The sequence below is a fragment of the Capricornis sumatraensis genome, chromosome 4, assembly GCF_032405125.1.
Source record: "Capricornis sumatraensis isolate serow.1 chromosome 4, serow.2, whole genome shotgun sequence".
NCBI lineage: Eukaryota > Metazoa > Chordata > Mammalia > Artiodactyla > Bovidae > Capricornis > Capricornis sumatraensis.
In genome coordinates this window covers 85,582,192-85,605,077 of record NC_091072.1, presented here as the reverse complement: position 1 = coordinate 85,605,077, position 22,886 = coordinate 85,582,192, and the positions used below count along the sequence as shown (strand labels likewise).

Here is a 22,886-nt window from a genome sequence, read left to right as displayed (position 1 = left end):
CTCAGAGAAGGACGTGGTTCACTGATCTGGAATCAGATTTAGCACGCTCACAGGTAGCAAGAAACTAAGCCACCATGTCTGATGATAAAATATTTCTGCCTAAAAGAAAAAGCAGTATTATTAAACAACTACTTTCTACCCTCCTGGAATATCAGGGTATATACGGTGCCTAGGTCAAGGTTCTTCCCTCCAAACAACTGTCTTCCACCACTCGGACTTTCTGGGCTCCAAGTCATGGCTTGAAATTCGTCTCAACAGAATCCATGGACTGATTGACATACGTCACTCTCTAATCCTCCAACACAATGGCTGAATCTTCTCTGAGCCAGAACATTTTTATTTCAAAGTTAGCTGTTTCTTCATGTGTAATAGTTCATGTAGCCTATCTTCAAATGTAAAGTGACTGAGGGCAAGACATCCTGGTTGTTAAGGCAAATTCTAGCACTGCTCTCTGTTTTCCAACTGAATTGACACAGTTTTGCTCATGGACATGAAAATGATGCAATAAAATGGATACTGTGCAAAACATGTTTTATTGTGGTCAGATTCCTCAATAACAAAAATGAAGCCCCAAGTTACTGGTGTCATGTAACATGGGCAAAACTGTGCGCATTCATGCCATAATGCTATTAATTCTTTACCTTTATAAAAGAACAATGGATTAGTTTTAAAATTAAGCAAGATGATAATACTCAAATAATATAAATCATAAATGGATAAATTATTAACCCTATTAGTTATAAAGTTTATAATATTTAATCAAGCATAAGACATGTTGAGATTCAGTGAATAACACAGTATTAAGATTTCTGCCACTTTGTCTTTGAAATGATGGCTGCCTTTTCTTTAAATTTTCAATGAATATGTAATGTATAACAAATACATTTATGTACATAATTTAAAAAGAAAATTTGTGCCAAATGTGCATATAAAGCAATGTTTAATGAGGAAATGATTAAATAGAGGTTAAAAGTGTCTGCCTGCAATGCGGGAAACCTGGGTTTGATCCCTGGGTTGGGAAGATCCCCTGGAGAAGGAAGTGGCAACCCACTCCAGTATTCTCGCCTGGAGAATCCCACGGGTGGAGGAGTCTGGTGGGCTACAGTCCATGGGGTCGCAAAGAATCAGACACGACTGAGTGAGCGATTTAATTTTAATAGCTAAATGGAAATGATTAAATAGCTAATATTTAAATAGCTTAAACACAGTAAGTAGTTCCCAAAGACTTCTGATAAAAATTAAAGTGGGGCTTCCCTTGTAGCTCAGTTAGTAAAGAATCTGCCTGCAATGCAGGAGACCTGGGTTCAATCTCTGGAGAAGGAAATGGCAACCCACTCCAGTATTCTTGCCTGGAGAATCCCATGGAGAGAGGAGCCTAGCAGGCTACAGTCCATGGGGTCACAAGAGTTGGATATGACTTAGCAACTAAACTACCACAACCACCACCAAAGCAGATGCAGATAACAGCAATCCTGTTTACCTGAAGTATCTATAAAAACCCATTTGATTATACATTGCAAATAGTCATGAGAGGCAATGTGCAGTGTCAACAACTGCATGGCTAGACCAGTCAGACAAATTCTTAAGTAGTCAAAATGAAGCTGCATATTCAAAGCTGTGTAGTAGATTCTGTGGTATACCCACTCCAAAACAAGAACATGTTTGTTTTTTTTTTTAATTAAGTTGTTCTCCTATCCCTCACATAGATTAATAAAAACTTTTATTCTAAGTAGTATTTAATATAACCTAATACTCAACAACTATTTCCACTCACAGATTATTAGCACATGGGTTTCAAGTGTACTGATTACTACAAAAACAACCTCATATTTAATTCAAGTAACTGATGAAAGGAATTTAGTCAGAAGCATAAAATAAGTTATTTGTAACTTAAATTAACATTTGAAATTATATTTTAAAACCTAATACAATCCTGAACCCATAAAAATGAATTATTTTGTTGAAGCAAAATCCTCTTTAATATATGCACTAATGTGCAGAGTACTTGGGCTTCCCAGGTTGGCACTAGAGTAAAGAACCTGCCTGCCAATGCAGGAGTCATTAGAGACGTGGGTTCAAACTCTGGGTTGGGAAGATCGCCTTGAGGAAAGCATGACAATCCAGTACTCTTGCCTGTAAAATACCGTGGACAGAGGAGCCTGGCAGGCTGCAATCCATAGTGCTGCAAAGAGCTGGACACGACTAAAGTGACTAAGGACACATGCACAGGTGCACGCAGAGTATTAGAAATGCTGACAATGCCAGGCACGTGGTATATATACTGAGAAACTTTTTGTTAGAAATGACCTTCACCTAGATTGGGCTCACAATTAGCTAAAGGCTTTGGTCTGAGCAAGGAAGTAATAAGATCAGTGTTGTGCTGTGTATATCTAAGTCAAGCCACATTGGGTTTCCATGGTGGCTCAGTTGGTAAAGAATCCACCTGCAATGTGGGAGAACTGGGTTCGATACCTGGGTTGGGATGATCCCCTGGAGGAGGGCATGGCGACCCACTCCAGTATTCTTGCCTGGAAAATCCCACGAACAGAGGAGCCTGTCAGGCTGCAGTCCACGGGATCGCAAAGAGTCAGACATAACTGAGCAACTAGGCACACATGTATGGCTACAGAGTGACCAGTTTCTGAAGAGCGTTCATTCTATTTCTTCAGTATCCAAAGAATAGTAAGAGAGGTGAGTGAACGACCTTCCAAGACTTGTGTAAGACATATGTCAGGAAAGGGGTGTGTCTGTGTTTGGTATTTTTTCATGTATGAACAACCATTTTACTAATATAAGTTAAGCATCTCCATTGAACAACCCATTACTGTAGAGGCAGGAGGAAAGTTGAGAGAAAATGAAACAGTTTTGGGGAATGTGAATCCAACAAGCATTATAAAATATCTGGTTTTTTCCCATCATAAAACTCTGGCAAATTGCTGACCCAAATCAGGCTGTCAAGATTATAGATCCTGTCTGAGAATTTTTAAATCCCTATATGATTTCTTCTCTGAAATTATATTCATCAACATAAATTAACCAGAAACTTGCTTTATTTTTTGGTTTCTGACATAGTGAAATTGTGATTAGACAAACATTTTAAGGAAAACAGGGAAATGCAAAACTATTCCATAACTAGTATATGAAGGTATATGCTTAGTCTTAGTGTGGAAATTAATTAGTATGGAAAAAATTAGTATGGAAATTAATGTAACATATGTAAACAAGGTGTTAAATTCTACTTAAGTGTTTTATTTTGACAATAGTTCATGCTCACTTTTAAGACACGTCAATAATGCCAAGTTTATCTTTATATATTATATATTTACATGTAAAATATACTCAAAAAATGTCCCCCCATACAAAATGACACCTATATCAAGTATTCTGACTTAAAAGAAATCACAAAAATAAAAATTATGTGAGGACAGTGGCATTCTGGGAATTTCTTTCATTCTTTTATAACACAATTATTTGCTTTTGAAATTAAAATATATTTATTTTGGCTTAGTTATACATATAGAACCACTTCATCATTTAGATATGTTAAATAAAATTAAAAGAATATGATTTATAAGTAAAATTATTGTATAGTGTTAAAATTAATATATATATAAAATCCACATACCTGAGCCAACCTCTTTTTCCTCCTCTTCAATGTTGTTTTTGATACTATCATACTCCTCATCAATGGTCTGGTTACCACGCATCTGAGATAAAATTCTACGGGCCTTTTGAGTCTGTCCTTTCTGAATAAGCCATCGAGGACTTTCAGGTAAAAAGAGAAAGCCAAAAAACTGTATAACTGCTGGAATTGCTGCAAGTCCCAGCATGTACCTGCAATAAGAAATCAATATATTGCTGTAAAATGTGGTCTTATAAATGCTGAGTATGAATAAAAGGTTTGCATTTACCACACTGGAGTAACATATAATGGTAAAAATTAGAAAGATTTTCTTTTCATCATATATATATATATATATATATGTGTGTGTATCATCAGAAATAATGACATTTTTATACTGTAGCAGGAAATTGAAAAATGAGAAAATCTGATTCTTCTTCTTTATCTCTCCCACAAATTACAATGAAAAGGAATGGACAAAAGTCACATTCATTAAGGATATGTATTCTGAACCAAACACAACATGAAAAATAGCATAACCACTATTCCTATCTAATACTACTATAATTTTGCAATTTACAATATAAACATGGGGTTAAGACAAAATTCTCTAACATCTGGTTAAAAGATATACTGTTCACTAAAATATATGTTCAGATTTCTTTACAGTTATTTCTTTTCTGTAAATAACCAGTTATGACTTCATTTTGCCATCAAGCAACATATGTTTTCAGGCCAAATACACTGTACTTTGTTTTTTAAAAAAGACAAGGAGATGGGGAAGGACAGAGAGTTAGGAAAGCATATAGCAGCTGATAGCAGAAAAAATATAGTCAGATGCAAATAATGACTATTAAAATGTTTAGGACTATGAAAAAGCTACTTATGTTGTTTCATTTGTCCTCTTCTTCAGACATCTGTTCTTATTTTAATTGTAGGATACTTACAATATTGTGATGTTTTTGCCATACATCAACATAAGTGTCTATACTTAATGACTGGCAAAATTCTAAATAGCAAATAAGCACACCACTTTAAATCTGCCAGAGAAATAACAAAAATAGCAATATGAATATATCAATATCAAAGATCTCTTCAAATTATTCTGACCACTGGATTAATCCCCTAACATCTCCAGGCCTCAATCCTTTTAAACTGAGTTATACTACATAAACTTCAAGGCCTCTTTAAACTGATGGCTTCTATGAATCTAGGAAGAGTTGGACACTGCTGAGCAACCTAAAAAAAAAAAAAAAAAAATCAATCTAGGACACTTGGATGTTTCCTACTGATCCAGGTTCCCAGAATGTTTTCCATGGTAGATATATGGTGGCAGAGCTCAGAAGGCCAGTCCTGATTACATAATAATCCATAAATTAATGAGAATCCACCTGATTCAATACATTTTTCAAAGCTATTCTAACTTTTCGGTTCAGTTCAATCGCTCAGTCGTATCTAAATCTTTGCAACCCCATGGACGGCAGCACTCCAGGCTTCCCTGTCCATCACCAACTCCTGGAGCTTGCTCAAACTCATGTCCACCAAGTTGGTGATGTCATCCAACCATCTCAGCCTCGGTCATCCCCTTCTCCTCCTGCCTTCAGTCTTTCCCAGCATCAGGGTCTTTTCCAATGAGTCAATTCTTCACATCGGGTGTTAAGCTATAGTAAATCAAAAGTACAGCAATCCTGAAGACTCCATACACATATCTTGTGAACAAGTCTATTATTTTCCAGGCAATTTCATTTTAATTCCAAAAAGAGTAGAAAGCAAAATACAACTGCTACATGAGTCTTCAGAGTATCTCTTATGACAAACTGTAGCAACAAATACACTCAGAAAAATTAACTAAGATATAGAAAGTAAACAAAGTGTTCATGAATGACTAAATAAATTACTTAATATTAAAAGATCTTATTAGACATGTTTCATACTTTAATCCATTAATTTTGAAAATTACACCAATACTGAATCATTCCTTCCTCAGCTCGCCTACAAAACATTTTTAACCTCAATTTATGTCATTATACCTTATATTATAATAAATTATTTACCTATCTCACTTGATTGCATATTTAACCATGTTTCAGCAAAGGACCTTATAAAGTATCTTGCACAGTGGGCATTTAGTAAATGTTTTGTGAAATAATACAAAGCAGCTATATAATATAAACTGTCTACAAAAACTAAACAGAAAATAACTGTTTCACATTTCTATAATAGCGTTTTATGCAAAACCCTACTGGGTCATTTAGGTCTGCAAAGTTACTTACAGAGTAATTCTTTCCAAGAAACTAAATTTTTGTAATTCAAGATAGAACCAAACCTTTTCTTCTGAAGAAGACTCATTTTATGAGAACTAAAAAGATTAGCTCACACAAATGCATATTTCTGGCCTCTTTCCTTCATGATGTTAATATGTATAACCAAATCTGTTACTTAAATGTATGTTTTAATGCTGTAAATGAATGAAATTTCTATTCAGTTGTGTTCTCTCTTTCAAAATTTAAGAGAAAAGATTATCCTACACTCCTAGTTATTTAAACGAAAAGCAATAAAAAGATGATTTCAAGAGCTTACTGACTGGAAGACCCTGGTGCTGGAAAAGATTGAAGGCAAGACAAGAAGAGGGCAACAAGGATAAGATGGTCAGATGGCATCACTGACTCAATGGACATAAGTTAAAGCAAACTCAAGGAAAGAGTGAAGGACAGGGAAGCCTGGTGTGCTGCAGCTAATGGGGTCACAAAGAATCAGACACAAGTTAGCAACTGAACAACAAATAAAAAGGTAGAAATCAAATATGTTGAATTAGAAAATAAATAAGAAAAGTACTAAAGGTGAAACCCTTTATGTTCATTTCTTTATGCCTTTCTCGATCTTTTATTCTGTTCTCCAAACCCCCTTTAGTGATGAATTAAGATTAAAGGGATACACTAAATACTTCAAAGAAGCACTGAAATGAATAAAGAAACTGAATGATTCTTAGACCCAAAGATGCACACGTAATACTTTGCACTATTGTAGGCTTCCCTGGTACACTTCATTATGCACTATTTAATCCCAGAACATAATTTTTTTTTTAATTAAAAGAAACAAGAAGAGGAGAAAAGGGAAAAGAAAAACACAAACATACATATTAGTTTGTTTTCTAAGCCAGCTGTAGGAGACAGAATACTTCAGCCCTCCAGTCTTCTGAAATTTCTAAATGCAAAAAGCCTAGATCTGACATTTACAATTCAATGACTTAATACCAGAATAAGAAAAAGAAACTCACATTCTACTGCCAAATTTTAAGGAAATTAAAGCCTATTTTCAGAGACTGGTCAAGATAAACATGTTTTATACATTTACATCCTAAGATTTCTCTTTTAAAAGTAAAACAAAGAGGCTTATTTTCAGTTCAGTTCAGTTGCTCAGTCGAGTCTGACTCTTTGTGACCCCATGGAATGCAGCACAGTGGGCTCCCCTGTCCATCACCAACACCCAGAGCTTGCTCAAACTCATGTCCATCAAGTTGGTGATGACATAAAATCCATCTCATCCTCTGACACCCCCTTCTCCTCCTGCCTTCAATCTTTCCCAGCATCTGGGTCTTTCCCAAAGAGTCAGTTCTTCACATCAGGTGGCCAAAGTATTGGAGCTTCAGCTTCAGCATCAGTCTTTCCAATGAATATTCAGGACTGATTTCCTTTAGCATTGACTGGTTTTATCTCCTAGCAGTCCAAGGGACTTTCAAGAGTCTTCTCCAACACCACATTTCAAAAGCATTAATTCTTCAGCACTCAGCTTTCTTTCTGGTCCAACTCTCACATCCATAGATGACTACTTTGAAGTTTTGTCAGCAAAGTAATGCCTCTGCTTTTTAATATGCTTTCCAGGTTGGTCATAGCTTTTCTTCCAAGGAGCAAGCGTCTTTTAATTTCACAACTGCAGTCACCATCTGCAGTGATTTCGGAGCCCAAGAAAATAAAATCGGTCACTGTTTCCATTGTTTCCCCATCTATTTCCATCTATTTCCTCATCTTTGTCTCCTAGATGGGACCAGATGCCATGATCTTCATTTTCTGAATGATGAGTTTTAAGCCAGCTTTTTCACTTTCTTCTTTCACTTTCATCAAGAGGCTCTTTAGTTCTTCTTCACGTTCTGCCATAAGAGTGGCATCATCTGCATATCTGAGGTTATTGATGTCTCTCCTAGCACTCTGATTCCAGCTTGTGATTCATCCAGCCCAGCATTTCGCATGATGTACTCTGTATATAAGTTAAATAAGCAGAGTGACAATATACAGCCTTGACATATTCCTTTCCCAATTTGGAACCAGTCTATTGTTCCATGCCCAGTTCTAACTGTTGCTTCTTGACCTGCATACAATCTAGGCTAATTAAAGCACTGCTATAGACCCACCAAGAGTCCTCTAAATCCAAGGAAACCAGATGAATGACAAGAGTACACTGATAAAGCAGGCAGGCAATTCCCAAAAAACAAGTAGCCCCCTGACATGGGATATCTCCTTATTATAAGTCAAATCAAGAGTTCTAAATCCTGGATACACATTAGAATCACCCAAGAGGCTTTTAAAACATACCAGCAGCCAGGTCTCAACCACCCCAGAGATTCTGACTAATTGGTCTGGGCTTTAAGACCAAGGAATTCTATTTTCTTAAAAGTTCCCAAGGTGGTACTAATGTGCCTTCATGGCTAAAAACCACTGATCTAAGTGTTTAAAAAACCCAGAGGGTGAAAGTGAACAATAAGCACTCAAGGTCACATTTTAAGCAAATGCCATTTACCTTCTAGAGGCCAGACAGCACATCAAGCTGAAAGAATGGGAAAGGAGGCTGACGCAAGAATAAGCACCAAGCCTTCATGAATTCTAAAATCTTTAGCATTCTCTTTAGTATCAAGATTACTCATAGAAAGATACCTTTTAAAACTTTCTAAACTGAAGTTAACAAATGAGTTATTCCCCGGTACAACTAGGAGTACCAGGACCTACATACCAGACAATTAAGGCAGGAACCTCAAATACTAAGCAATACTTCCAAATTGTGTGGTTGGGCCAGCTACCAATGAATCACCAGTCTAGGTTCGATGCAGGATACAGGATGCTTGGGGCTGGTGCACTGGGATGACCCAGAGAGATGGTATGGGGAGGGAGGTGGGAGGGGGGTTCAGGATTGGGAACACGTGTACATCCGTGGCAGATTCATGTTGATGTATGGCAAAACCAATACAGTATTGTAAAGTAAAATAAAGTTAAAAAAAAAAAAAGAAAGAAAAGAAAAATAAGTAAATAAATAAAGGAGACAAGCCTGGTTTCATCTCAGATTAAGCCTTCCCAGTGTCAGGAACTGAAACTGTAAACCAAACATCCTTCATTCCTAGGTGTCAACCTTCTACACTATGGCTGAGTAGACCTGCTAAGCTGCTGCTATTTGATGGCCTATTCCTCACACAGAATCAAACAAGTCCTTCATTGAACTGAATATTTAGAATCAATCTTGTCTTAAAGGAATCACATTGCTCTCACCTATGAAACGAAAGACAACTGTCCTCGAATAGATGGACATTTAAGACACAGTATTTTGCAGTTCATAACTGCCCTTCTCTGAACTGATGACAAAATGGTTATCTGATAACACAGTCAACAGATGGACATATTATTTCTCTCTAGTAGTTCCACGGTGGTATTAATTATGTTCCAAATTCATGAAAATCTACTTGAAGGTATAAACTCAGCTTGGACATATGATCATTTCACAGTAACAGCAAAAGTAATAGCTAATACATAGCACTAGCACCAGTTACTGTGTGCCAAGCACTGCTCAAAGGAATTAAAATACCTTATTTATCCCAAAACAACCCTAGGACATAGGTGCCATTATTATTACCATTTTAAAGGCACAGAAACAAGGCACAAAGCAGATACAGAACTAGCATGCAGTAGAATTAGGATTAAAACCCAGGCTCCTATAATGAATGTTTCTTTTAAGTTAAGCTACAATAAATGTTTAATGATTATTTGATAAAATTCATAAAAGGGGGCATACATTTGCATTAGTCTCATATTTAAATACTTTGAAGGATCGCTTCAGAAGTTTGTTGTTTACAGATCTCTCAGTGTTGTTAACACATCTCAGTAAAGCCCTGCAGCAACAAAAAGAGAAAGAGCCTCTGAGTGCTGTCCTCCCAGTCTCACCAAACATAGCACAGCATGGGGCCAGGCACCCACTGGGCTAGGGATCTGCACTCTGGACTTAACAACACTGACCCACCAGTGGCAAGCCAAATATCTTTTAATCTTCTCAACACCAGAGTGTTTCTATGAGAACAGCTGAAAATATAATGTGTAAGGGTAAACTTCTACTGTTTATCATGCCAAACTGAATTTTGATTTCATTTTTCTTTAATCTATACAGGTAAACTTTTCATACAGGAAAAATTTAAACAATAAGATAACAGATAATTTAAAAGACGATTGGAGCAACAAAATTTTGACTTGAGAGTTGATCCTTTTAAAATGTTTTATGTGACAAACTGGGCTGTGCTGTGCTAAGTCGTTTCAGTTGTGTCTGACTCTTTGTGACCCCATGGACTGTAGCCTGCAAAGCTCCTACGATCATGGAATTTTCCAGGCAAGAATACTGGAGTGGATTGCCATTTCCTCCTCCAGGGGATCTTCCCGACCCAGGAATCGAACCTGCATCTCTTACATTGCCTGCATGGGCAGGCAAGTTCTTTACCACTAGCATCACCTGGCAAGTCCCTTTATACGACATATGTGATATTAATAGACCTAAAGGTGCTTTTCCCTACATTTTGTTTTCCAATGTCTGCCTCCCAGAGGCTTCCCCAAAAGGAACTGTGCTGGAGAGAGTAACTGTTATCCTGCATCATATTCTTTTTTACTTCTTTTCTCCCCTCTAATTCTTTTTCTTCCTTAGATTCTCAAATGTCAAGAAAAAGGGTTACCAGGGCCTTGTAATGTAAAAGCCATACATACGATTTATGGCTTTAATTGTAAGTCAAGCTATAACAGAAAGACTATCACAGCTAGGGGAATTGTATTACAAAGTGTTATATTTAAAACAAACCATATAAAATTATTTTTATGGCTCTTGAGGTGCTGGATTCTACTAACAGAAGACATTTTCATGTGGAAAAGTAAAGATTTTTTTGGACACTGCAGGCATTTAGCCAATTATCCTCCTAATGAGCCATGAGAGCATTAAGGTGCAGCTCAATAATTACTTCCTTACCTGTCTCTAGACCTCAGGTTGTTAAAAATTTACAGTTTTAAGCCAAATTATCATATTACATTTTTCTAGTCATAGAGAATCTTGATATTTTTCAAAACACAATCTCTGAAACTGTCTTGGGTACAGGTAGAGTTTTTAGCAATATCCTCTAATAATATAGAATACTGTCTTATAATAAACTGGAAAAAAAAAAAAACCAAATGTATTTGTTATTATAACAGTTTTACTTCCATTCTTTATCTTCTAGTTTGTATTTGTATCTATTTTCTATTCATTTAGAAATAAGAATGTTATGTTGACCCATTTCTAAGAACACAAATATATTAGAGGAATACTGTATCATAAATACTAAGATGCTGTGCTTTATTCTTTAAAACTCTACAATTTCAAACTGGCATCCTTTCACATATAATTATGATTTAAACTTTAAATCTTTTTTTCCTGAAACGTTTCACTGAATATCATAGAACGAGTCAGCAGTTAGAATCAGTAGATTCTTTGAAAACATTACTTTATGAAGATTTATGTTACTTTATGCTTACTTAGAATGCTAAGGCTGAACTTCAAACATCTGAATGTAAGTTAATGCCAAACTCAAGAAGTTGAGTATCATGAACAAACTTAATTAGAGTGCTGCTGCTGCTAAGTCGCTTCAGTTGTATCCGACTCTGTGCGACCCCATAGACGGCAGCCCACCAGGCTCCCCTGTCCCTGGGATTCTCCAGGCAAGAACACTGGAGTGGGTTGCCATTTCCTTCTCCAATGCATGAAAGTGAAAAGTGAAAGTGAAGTCGCTCAGTCGTGTCCAACTCTTAGCGACCCCGTGGACTGCAGCCCACCAGGCTCCTCTGTCCATGGAATTTTCCAGGCAAGAGTACTGGAGTGGGGTGCCATTGCCTTCTCCATAATTACTGTGCAGTATTGTGTAAATCCAAAAACATCTCCCCAAGCTGCAACTTTCCAATATATTGATTGTTATACTCTATACATACTGGTAAGAATTTCCCCTTAAAAAGGCATAAGCCAATCCCTTCAAACCACATCCAAAAACACAGTCCTTCAGCCCTATATCTAGAGCTACTCAATTTTGATGTTCAAGAGTCCTATGGATTTTGAGTTTTTTCATATATTTCTTATATTGTTTAAGTAATAATACATGAGTAATACATTTACTCCAAAATCTCTATTCTTGGATTTATAAAAGAAACAGCCACCTTTAAATATTAATAATAAAATATTTACTCAATACTCATCAAACATAAGTTATGACTTATATATGTTCCTACTTAATGAAGAAGTTTTAAATGCAAGAACACAGTACTGAATTTTACTATCTGCTACAGTTATAACAACTTATTTCATAATATATTTTTAAAGTTTTGTTCATCACTCAGAAGAACTTAAAATAAGAATTACACTGCCTTAAAAAGGCTGCAAATGAACTTATCTACAAAACTAAAATAGAATCACAGACATAGGTAATAAATTTATGACTTCCAGCAGGTAAAGGGGGAAGGAATAAATTAGGAGACTGAAATTGACATATATACACTACCATATATAAAACAGATAACTAATAAGGACCTAGCACAGGGATCTCTATTCAATATTCTATAATGGTCTATATGGGCTGCTGCTGCTGCTGCTGCCAAGTCGCTTCAGTCATGTCCGACTCTGTGTGACCCCACAGACGGCAGCTCACCAGGCTCCACCGTCCCGGAGACTCTCCAGGCAAGAACACTGGAGTGGGTTGCCATTTCCTTCTCCAATGCAGGAAAGTGAAAAGTGAAAGTGAAGTCACTCAGTCGTGTTCGACCCTCAGCGACCCCATGGACTGCAGCCTACCAGGCTCCTCCGTCCATGGGATTTTCCAGGCAAGAGTACTGGAATGGGTTGCCATTGCCTTCTCCATCTATATGGGAAAAGAATCTAAAAAAGAATAGATACATGCACTTGTATAAAAGATTCACTTTCAAGTTTACCTGAAACTAACACAACATTGTAAATCAATTATATTTCAATAAAAATTTTTTTAAAGAAATAAAATACTGCCTAATTAAGACCTCAGGCTAAGAAGTTAATTTTCTTCTGCCATTAAGGGCTATATTCTGTATTCATCAATGATCATTCATATTATCAATGACTAATACACTTGAAAATCTGATGGGAGACAGAACAAACAAGAGACATGCAACTGGGGGTAAATAATTTTAAAAAATTAATGTGTCAAGTTGTATTCTCTCTAGTAAAAAAAAAAAAAAAAAGATACATCCGCAGCAAATGAGCAATTTTTGTGTTACCTAGTAAATGAGTCTATGTAAAAAACATCACCCATAGGTATAAACATAGACATAAGCCAAAGAAAATATTAACTTTATCTAGAGTTTAGGGAAAAAAAACCTCTGAAAGAAATCTGAGGTCAATATACAAGGCAAGTGGCTTCAATTCAGTTCAGTTGCTCAGTCGTGTACAACTCTTTGAGACCCCATGGACTGCACCACGCCAGGCCGTACTGTCCATCACCAACTCCTGGAGCTCTCTCAAACTCAGTCTATTGAGTCAGTGATACCACCCAACCATCTCATCGTCTGTCGTTCCCTTCTCTTCCTGCCTTCAATCTTTCCCAGCATCTGGGTCTTTTCCAATGAGTCAGTTCTTCTCATCAGGTGGCCAAAGTACTAGAGCTTCAGCATCAGTCTTTCCAATGAATATTCAGGGCTGATTTCCTTTAGGATTGACTGGTTTGATCTCTTTGCTGTCCAAGGGACTCTTAAGAGTCTTCTCCAACACCACAGTTCAAAAGCATCAATTCTTCAGCGCTCAGCTTTCCTTACAGTCCAACTCTCACATCCATACATGACTACTGGAAAAACCATAGCTTTACCTAGATGGACCTTTATCAGCAAAGTAGTATTTCTGCTTTTTAATACGCTGTCTAGGTTAGTCATAGCTTTTCTTCCAGGGAGAAAATTTCATGACTGCAGTCACCATCTGCAGTGATTCTGGAGCCCAAGAAAATACAGTCTTTTATTTTCTGTCACTGTTTCCATTGTTTCCCCAACTATTTGCATGAAGTGATGGGACCAGATGCCATGATCTTAGTTCTTTGAATGTTGAGTTTTAAGCCAGCTTTTTCACTCTCCTCTTTCACTTTCATCAAGAGGCTCTTCAGTTCCTCTTCACTTTCTGCCATATGAGTGGTGTCACCTGCATATCTGAGGTTATTGACATTTCTCCTGGCAATCTTGATTCCAGCTTGTCCTTCATCCAGCCCGGCATTTTTCAAGGCATGTGGCTTGGTTGAGGTTATTTAGTATTGTAGTCACAGTAGGATCAGCAAGATACACTAGCTTTGATAGAATAAGATTAGATGCTATTTAAATAAATGAATGTGGTATTCGGCAGAGATATTAGATAGTTTTAAACAACATGGCAAAATGCATCAAGACTTGTGTAAAATTCACAGTACGAGTGCAGAAAATAATGCGCACACAGCCATACCTACATATATACACCCTCTTTTTTCAAACTCTGAATATCTTCCATATGCAAAGCTCTACACTTGAGATTATGGAGATACACAAATGATCAAGAGACATTTCCTTGCTTCCAGGAACTTATACCTAGTAATCATGGAATGAAATAGTATTATATAATTGCTATGATTGAGATTTAGTCACAGTGTAAAAGTAAGGAGAAAAATTATTTCAACAGAGGATATTAGAAAAAGTGTCATGGTAAAAACAACATTTAAATTACCACTGACTATTGCCAAAAGGGAATATAAAGCAAGGAGCCAATATAAGATTCAAATTAGAGACTTCCCTGGTGGCTCAGTAGATCAGAATCTGCCTGCAAACCAAGGAACATGGGTTCGATCCCTGGTCCAGGAAGATTCCAAACATCACAGAGCAACTAAGCCTACGATCCACAACCACTGAGCCTGTGTTCTAAGAGCCTACAAGCTACAACTACCAAGCCCACTTGCAGCAACTACTGAAGCCGCTGTACCTCGAGCCTGTGCTCTGTAACAAGAGAGGTCACTATAAGGAGAAGCCTACTCAGCACAACCAAAAGTATCCATAGCTTGCCACAACTAAGGAAAGCTTGTGAAACAACAAAGACCCAGCACAGCCAAAATAAATAAATAAATATAAATAGGTAAAATTAAAATATTCAAATTAACTTTTTGGTAAAACTTGCATACAATATAATGAGATGATCCAAGGTATACCATTCTGTGAGTTAATGTATCTATATCCATACATGTCTCCTTGACCATCTTAGTCAAGAAACACAACATTTCCATCATCCAAGTAGGTTCCCTCAAACCCTACCCCCTTTCAGTCAATCCCCATTGCCCTAGATCATCACCGGTCGAATTTCTGTGCCCATAGTTAATTTTGGGGCTTCCCTGGTGGTTCAGTCAGTAAAGAATCTGCCTGCAGTGTGGGAGACCTGGGATCGATCCCTAGGTTGGGAAGATCCCCTGGAGGAGAATATGGCAACAGTTAATTTTGAATGTTAATGAAATTTATATGGAATCATAGAGACCATACACTTTTGTGTCTAGCTTCTTTCAATCATGTTTCTGAGATACATTCATCCTTTCTAATCTACTGATTTATCAATCCTTACCAGTCTCTCATTGATTATTTTCACTTTATACTAAGTCTTGAAATCAGTGAATTCTCCACCTTGTTCTTCAAGATGGTTTTGGCAATTTTAGGTCCTCTACTTTTCTGTAAAAATTTTAAAATCAATTATCCATTTCAATGAATTCAAATGAATGTAATTGGTGATGGTAGACATCTTAATCTTGATTTATATCACAAGGGAAAGCATTTAAGCTTTCCCTATTGAATATAAAGTTGGCTGCACATTTCTTCACAGATGTCCTTTATTGAATTCAAGCAGTCTCTTCCTTTCTAGTTTGCAGAAAAGGTTTTATCATAAATAAATGTTATTCTGTCAAATGTTTTACTGCATATACTGAGATTGACCACTTAGGTTTTCTTCCTTTAAACAATTCAACATGGAGACTTCTACAAATTACTTTTCATATGGTAAACAACCTGACTTTCCTGGGAAAACTGTCTCAGTCAGTTTATATAAAGGATTTATTATTCTTTTATTTATCATTGGGTTTGATTTTACTAATATTTTAAGTATACTTTCAATCAGTGTCTAGAATTTACTCTCCTTGTAGTAACTTAAGCCACTTCCAGAACTAACAAGTTATGAATTTGAACCACTGTTTTTCCAAATGAACTGGAATCTTCATTACAACCAAAGGTGCAGCCCATCCAGAAGTTCAATGTTACAGCAATAGGCAGCCCTTATGTATAATCTCTTAACATAAAATTTATTGGCACCTATTATAATATACTTTAATATTTAACATGTATGTATAACTATTGAGTATCCAATATGTGTCACTGTTGAATGTACTAAAAATAAAAAACTGGACAGCTGAGACATGACTAATTTCATTTAAAAAGTCCACAATATTAGTCATGCTGGCCTCAAAACCCAGCTGAGGAGTATTGCTTCTACTTCTATTTTCTTAAAACTTTTATTTAAGCTTGGAATATTTCTTTCTTAAATGTTTTATAGAATTCACCAGTGAAACCATATGGGCCTGGAGTTAGCTTTTCAGGTTACTAGTAATGATTCAACTTAATAAACATAGTAATACTCAGATTTTCCATTTTACCTTGTGTTGGTTTTTAGTAGAGTTGTGATTTTCAAGCAATACGCCCATCCCATCCTTACTGGCACAAAATCGTTCAAAGTGTTCCATCAACTATCTTTGTTATCAATAGAAATGATGTGTTTTTACTCCTGAAAATGGTAACTTGTACTTTATCTTTTTAAATCAGTCATAATCAGTATACCAATTTTATTAATAATTCCAAAGAACCAACATTGTTTATTTTTTCTATTGTTCACCTGCTCTGTACCTTGACTTCTACTATTTATTATTTAATCCTTTCTGTTTTATTCAGTTTTAATGTGCTCATATTTTTCTAGCTTAACATGAAACTTAGATCATTTGACTTCTCCACTTCTCAAATAAAATAACTCCAGCTATATATATTATGCTCTAAGCAGAGTGTCAGACTTTATTTTGGGGGGCTCCAAAATCACTGCAGATGGTGACTGCAGCCATGAAATTAAAAGACACTTAATTCTTGGAAGAAAAATTATGACCAACCTAGATAGTATATTCAAAAGCAGAGACATTACTTTGCCGAATAAGGTCCGCCTAGTCAAGGCTATGGTTTTTCCTGTGGTCATGTATGGATGTGAGAGTTGGACTGTGAAGAAAGCTGAGTGCCGAAGAATTGATGCTTTTGAACCGTGGTGTTGGAGAAGACTCTTGAAGGTCCCTTGGACTGCAAGGAGATCCAACCAGTCCATTCTGAAGGAGATCAACCCTGGGATCTCTTTGGAAGGAATGATGCTAAAGCTGAAGCTCCAGTACTTTGGACACCTCATGAGAAGAGTTGACTCATTGGAAAAGACTCTGATGCTGGGAGAGATTAGGGGCAGGAGGAGAAGGCACGACCCAGGATGAGATGGCTGGATGGCATCACGGACTCGATGGACTTGAGTCTGAGTGAACTCTGGGAGATGGTGATGGACAGGGAGGCCTGGCATGCTGCAATTCATGGGGTCGCGAAGAGTCGGACATGACTGAGCGACTGAACTGAACTGAACTGAAGCAGAGTTGAAACTGTATTCAACAAATTTTGATATATTTTATTTCCTTTGAACTGAAAATTATTTTCTCATTTTCCTTCTGATGTCTCCTGAGTTATTTAGAACATGTTGCTTTAATTTACAAATAGTTGAACCTTTTCTTGTTATTTTATTGATGTCTAATTTAATTCGGCAATAGTTAGAGAACACACTCTAAAAGTCACTTTTAAAATTTATTAACTTTTATTTTCTGAATGTTGAGCTTTAAACAAACTAAGATCATGGCATCTGGTCCCATCACTTCATGGGAAATAGATGGGGAAACAGTGGAAACAGTGTCAGACTTTATATTTTGGGGGGCTCCAAAATCACTGCAGATGGTGATTGCAACCATGAAATTAAAAGACGCTTACTCCTTGGAAGGAAAGTTATGACCAACCTAGATAGCATATTCAAAAGCAGAGACATTACTTTGCCAACAAAGATCCGTCTAGTCAAGGCTATGGTTTTTCCTGTGGTCATGTATGGATGTGAGAGTTGGACTGTGAAGAAAGCTGAGTGCCGAAGAATTGATGCTTTTAAGCTGTGGTGTTGGAGAAGACTCCTGAGAGTCCCTTGGACTGCAAGGAGATCCAATCAGTCCATTCTAAAGGAGATCAGTCTTGGGTGTTCACTGGAAGGACTGCTGCTAAAGCTGAAACTCCAGTACTTTGGGCACCTCATGCGAAGAGTTGACTCATTGGATAAGACTCTGATGCTGGGAGGAATTGGGGGCAGGAGGAGAAGGGGACGACCCAGGATGAGATGGCTGGATGGCATCACCGACTCAATGGATGTGAGTTTGAGTGAACTCTGGAGTTGGTGATGGACAGGGAGGCCTGGTGTGCTGCGATTCATGGGGTTGCAAAGAGTCAGACATGACTGAGCAACTGAACTGAACTGTACTTTTATTTTATGATTCAACATATGGTCAATTTCACAGAATGTCTGATATAAATTTGAAAAAGAATGCGTACATTGCAACTGTCAGGTATGGCCATCTACAAATGTCAACTATGGTTAGGCAGTTAAGAGTGTTTTCTAGTTTTTTTATAAACTTAATTTTTGTCTAGTTGCCCTATCAGTTGCTAAAAGAGTTAAAAATTCTCCAAATATGAGCCTGAGTTTCTCTACTTCTTCCTTTAGTTCTATGATTTTAAAATTGTGTTTGTTGTTGTTGTCATCAGTCAGTTGTGTCTGAGTCTTCTGTGACCCCACGGGCCATAGCCCGCTAGACTCTTTTGTCCATGGGATTTCCCAGGCAAGAACACTGGAGTGGGTTGCCATTTCCTTCTCCAGGAGATCTTCCAGATCCAGGGATCAAAGCCGTGTCTCCTGCATTGGCAGGCAGATTCTTTATCACTGAGTCTCTAGGGAAGCCCTTAAATGGTGATAAAATATACAAAATAAAATTTCCCATTTTAATCATATTTAAGTGTATAGATCTGTAGCATTGAGTACATTCACAATGTTGTATGATACATTCTTTATCATTTTTAATTCTGATGAATTGACTCTTTTAGCATTATGCAATCTAAATAATCTCTGGTAATACCACATCTCAAAGTCTACTTTGTGTGCTTATTACTATAGCCACACGAGCTTTCTTATACTTACAGTTTGCACAGTCTGTCTTTTGTCCTCCTTTCACTTTTAACTTGTCTATGCCATTTTATTTAAAGTGTATCTCTTTTGGACAACATAAACCTGTGTCATGCTTTTTATACAAAATGATAATTTTTTACATTTAATGTAACTGTTGCTGTAATTGGATTTTAAGTTCACCATTTTGCTATCTGCTTTCTATTTATCCCATCAGCTATGTATTCTTTTCTTGCCTTTGTTCAGATTATACAAATATTTTAAATAATTTTATTTTAATGCTTATAATGACTCCTTAGCTATAACTTTTTGTAATCTATTCCAGTGGTTCTTTTCAGGATGAAACATGCATCTTAATTTATCATTCTACCCAGAGATAATATTGTAACTCTTCACAAATGTGCATAATTCCATTTACTGGGCCCAATTATTTTGCTGTTGTCACCATATACTTTATAATTTACATACATTACAAATTGTACAATACATATAAACAATCATATCTTTCAAAGAATTTGAGAGATGAAAATAACAAAGTTTTTGGCCTCTTATGATAGCCACTATTCTATCTCCCTCCTATAGGGGAGTTTCACCTAATGTCATTTCCCTTCTCTGAAAAATTTCCTTAGCATTTCTTATAATGCAGGAGGTCTAGTGTGAACAGAACTTCCTAATTTTAGATTATCTGAAAATGTTTTATAAGCATAATCTTGGGGTTTGTCTACCTTGACCATTTTTTTTTTTTTCAATTAAGGGTCACACTTGCTGTTTATCTGCACATCTAACAATTTTTATTGTGTTTTGAAAATTGTGGATAAACTCTGAAGACTCCAGATCTTGTTCTCTTCTGAAGAATACTGACTTTTTTTATTAGGTACCTTGTATCTGTGGAAGCTTGGTTTTACACTTGGTTAGTATAAATCTGCTTTCAGTTTTGGCTTGTTCTTAGGATATATTCCTTAAGCAAACAACAAAGCTTTACACCTAAGGTATGGTGCTTCTAGGATTTCAATGGAAAACTCAAGGTGTTGGCCCTTCTAACTTGGTAGGTTTCAGATTCCAAATATGTCCTTCCTCCTATGGGCAGGAAATAAAATCTCTCTCATCTTTCACCATCTTTTAACTATTGTTTTCTGCAGGCTCCATGGAATCTCCCTTGTAATATTCATAGTTCAGGTATCCATAAAGTATTTGTAGCAAATTAATATTCATATTAATTTGAATATGATAATTAATTAATCCCTGATGGCTGAGATGGTAAAAGCATCTGTCTACAATGCAGGAGACCTGGGTTCGATTCCTGGGTTGGGAAGATGCCCTGGAGAAGGAAATGGCAACCAGTGTTCTTGCCTGGAAAAGTCCATGGACAGAGGAGCCTGGTAGGCTACAGTCCATGCGATCACAAAGAGTTGGACACGACTGAGCGACTTCACTTCACTTCACTTCAATATTCATATATGGAGGCTTCCTCCAATATGGGTCATTTTTTTCCTGGATTTTCCCCTCAAATTTCACGTGCTCTGGCCACCCCCAACTCTAGCCACTGATAAGACAGGACAATAAAACTACTGCTTTTTAGTTAAGTTCTCACTACCCAGTATCATGAATTGAGGGTTGGTAGCTCAAACGGTAAAGAATCTACCTGCAATAAGGAAGACCCGGGTTGCATCCCTCGGCTGGGAAGATCCCATGGAGAAAGAAATGGGAACCCACTCCAGTATTCTTGCCGGGAGAATCCCATGGACAGAGGAGCCTGGTAGGCTACAGTCCATGGGCTCACAAACAGTCAGACAGGACTGAGCGACTAACATTTTCACTCAGAGAAAAGGTCATAGGTGTATGCCTCACCACAAACTGTTCCCTACAAGGATCAAATGTCACTTCAGAACTCTCCAGTGCTTTAAATAGTTTTCTATTTTTTTTTTTTAATTCTGTCTCTGACTTATAATGGTTATCTTCAGTGGAAGTTCAGTTCAGTTCAGTTCAGTCGCTCAGTTGTGTCCGATTCTATGTGACCCCATGAACAGCAGCACACCAGTCCTCCCTGTCCATCACCAAGTCCCAGAGTCCACCCAAACCCACGTCCATTGAGTTGGTGATGCCATCCAACCATCTCATCCTCTGTCGTCCCCTTCTCCTCCTGCCCTCAGTCTTTCCTGGAATCAGGGTCTTTTCAAATGAGTCAGCTCTTCACATCAGGTGGCCAAAGTATTGGAGTTTCAGCTTCAAAATCAGTCCTTCCAATGGACATCCAGGACTGATTTCCTTTAGGATGGACTGGTTGGATCTCCTTGCAGTCCAAGGGACTTTCAAGAGTCTTCTCCAGCACCACAGTTCAAAAGCATCAATTCTTCGGTGCTCACCTTTCTTTATAGTCCAACTCTCACATCCATACGTGACCACTGGAAGAACTATAGCCTTGACTAGTCGGACCTTTGTTGGCAAAGTAATGTCTCTGCTCTTTAATATGCTGTCTAGATTGGTCATAACTTTCCTTGTTATGCAAATCAGTCTCATTAGCAAACTATATTAACTTTTTACCTGGAAATTTCAGATAGTTGAATGTGATTTTTACTGCTAGCTTTATGCAAGATAGAGACCCAGTCTAAGATTTTGGGGGTAGACAACAGCAAACAAAACTTAAGAACATTGAAGAGTTAGTATGTTCTTCACTATTAACTCATTTGATTCTCACAATAACATTGAACAATTGCTGAAGCATTTGCTAAATGAGGATGTTAGTGCTTAGATAAAGCAATCCATGTACTGTTAAAGCAAATCTCAAGTCTATACTATGCTACGTTTATGATAAACAGTCACACATCTTCGGTCTGAATTCTGTCAATAATATAATTACAAATATCTTTAATATTAAGATTTTCACTTGTAAACAGGCTGTTAACCAAATTCATCTATCTTAAAATGGCCAATGTTGTAAATTATAAGAGTTCTCTCTCCAAATATATGTGCTTAACAATATCATCCTCTTTTAAATATGACTCTGAAAATGATCTTATGGACATGGTTTTTAAATTATAAAATATTATGAGGGAGAGAACCTCATAAATTTATTTCATCTAAAGTAATGCTGGTTTTTAAAAAATTATTTTCTAAGACTCTCAATAATCAAAGTGAACTCAAACAACGCTACTCTTAAATACAGCACAATGGATTCAAGGTTCTATTCATACTTAGAAGTGGGAATGTGGGAAAACTAGCCTTCCCACTTCACTTTCAAATACCCAAATAGTAATCATGGGCCTCCCACTAGCCATTCTGAAATGCCCAAACACGATTGGCTCTTTCATACTACAGGGCCTTTAGAAATTAGATTTTACGCAGAATTTCCTTCTCCCTCATTCTCTCTGGAACTCTTCTATTCATAAAAGACTCAGCTCACATATCATTCTACTGTTAAGGTATTCTTTCCCCTTGAGAGTTCCCATAACACTATGATTTACCTATCATGTCAATTTAAAGTCTCTCCTTCACTAGCATGTGAGGTGCCTGATTGATTAAGGGCAGGTACATTTCTGTTTTGTTTTGGGTATTTTTTTAACTTTTTATTTTGTACTGGGTATGGCACCCCACTCCAGTACTCTTGCCTGGAAAACCCCATGGATGGAGGAGCCTGGTGGGCTGCAGTCCATGGGGT

At 37.0% G+C, this 22,886-nt stretch overlaps 1 protein-coding gene across 1 annotated transcript in view; it reads right to left on the bottom strand.

The window, feature by feature from the left end:
* The window catches only part of SLC2A13 (solute carrier family 2 member 13), a 521,409-nt gene that overhangs the window by 383,741 nt on the left and 114,782 nt on the right, over window positions 1-22,886 (bottom strand). The window contains exon 3 of the mRNA XM_068972019.1: window positions 3,626-3,834. Within this exon, the coding sequence (XP_068828120.1) occupies window positions 3,626-3,834 (209 nt within the window). The remainder of the gene's footprint in view (window positions 1-3,625; window positions 3,835-22,886) is intronic.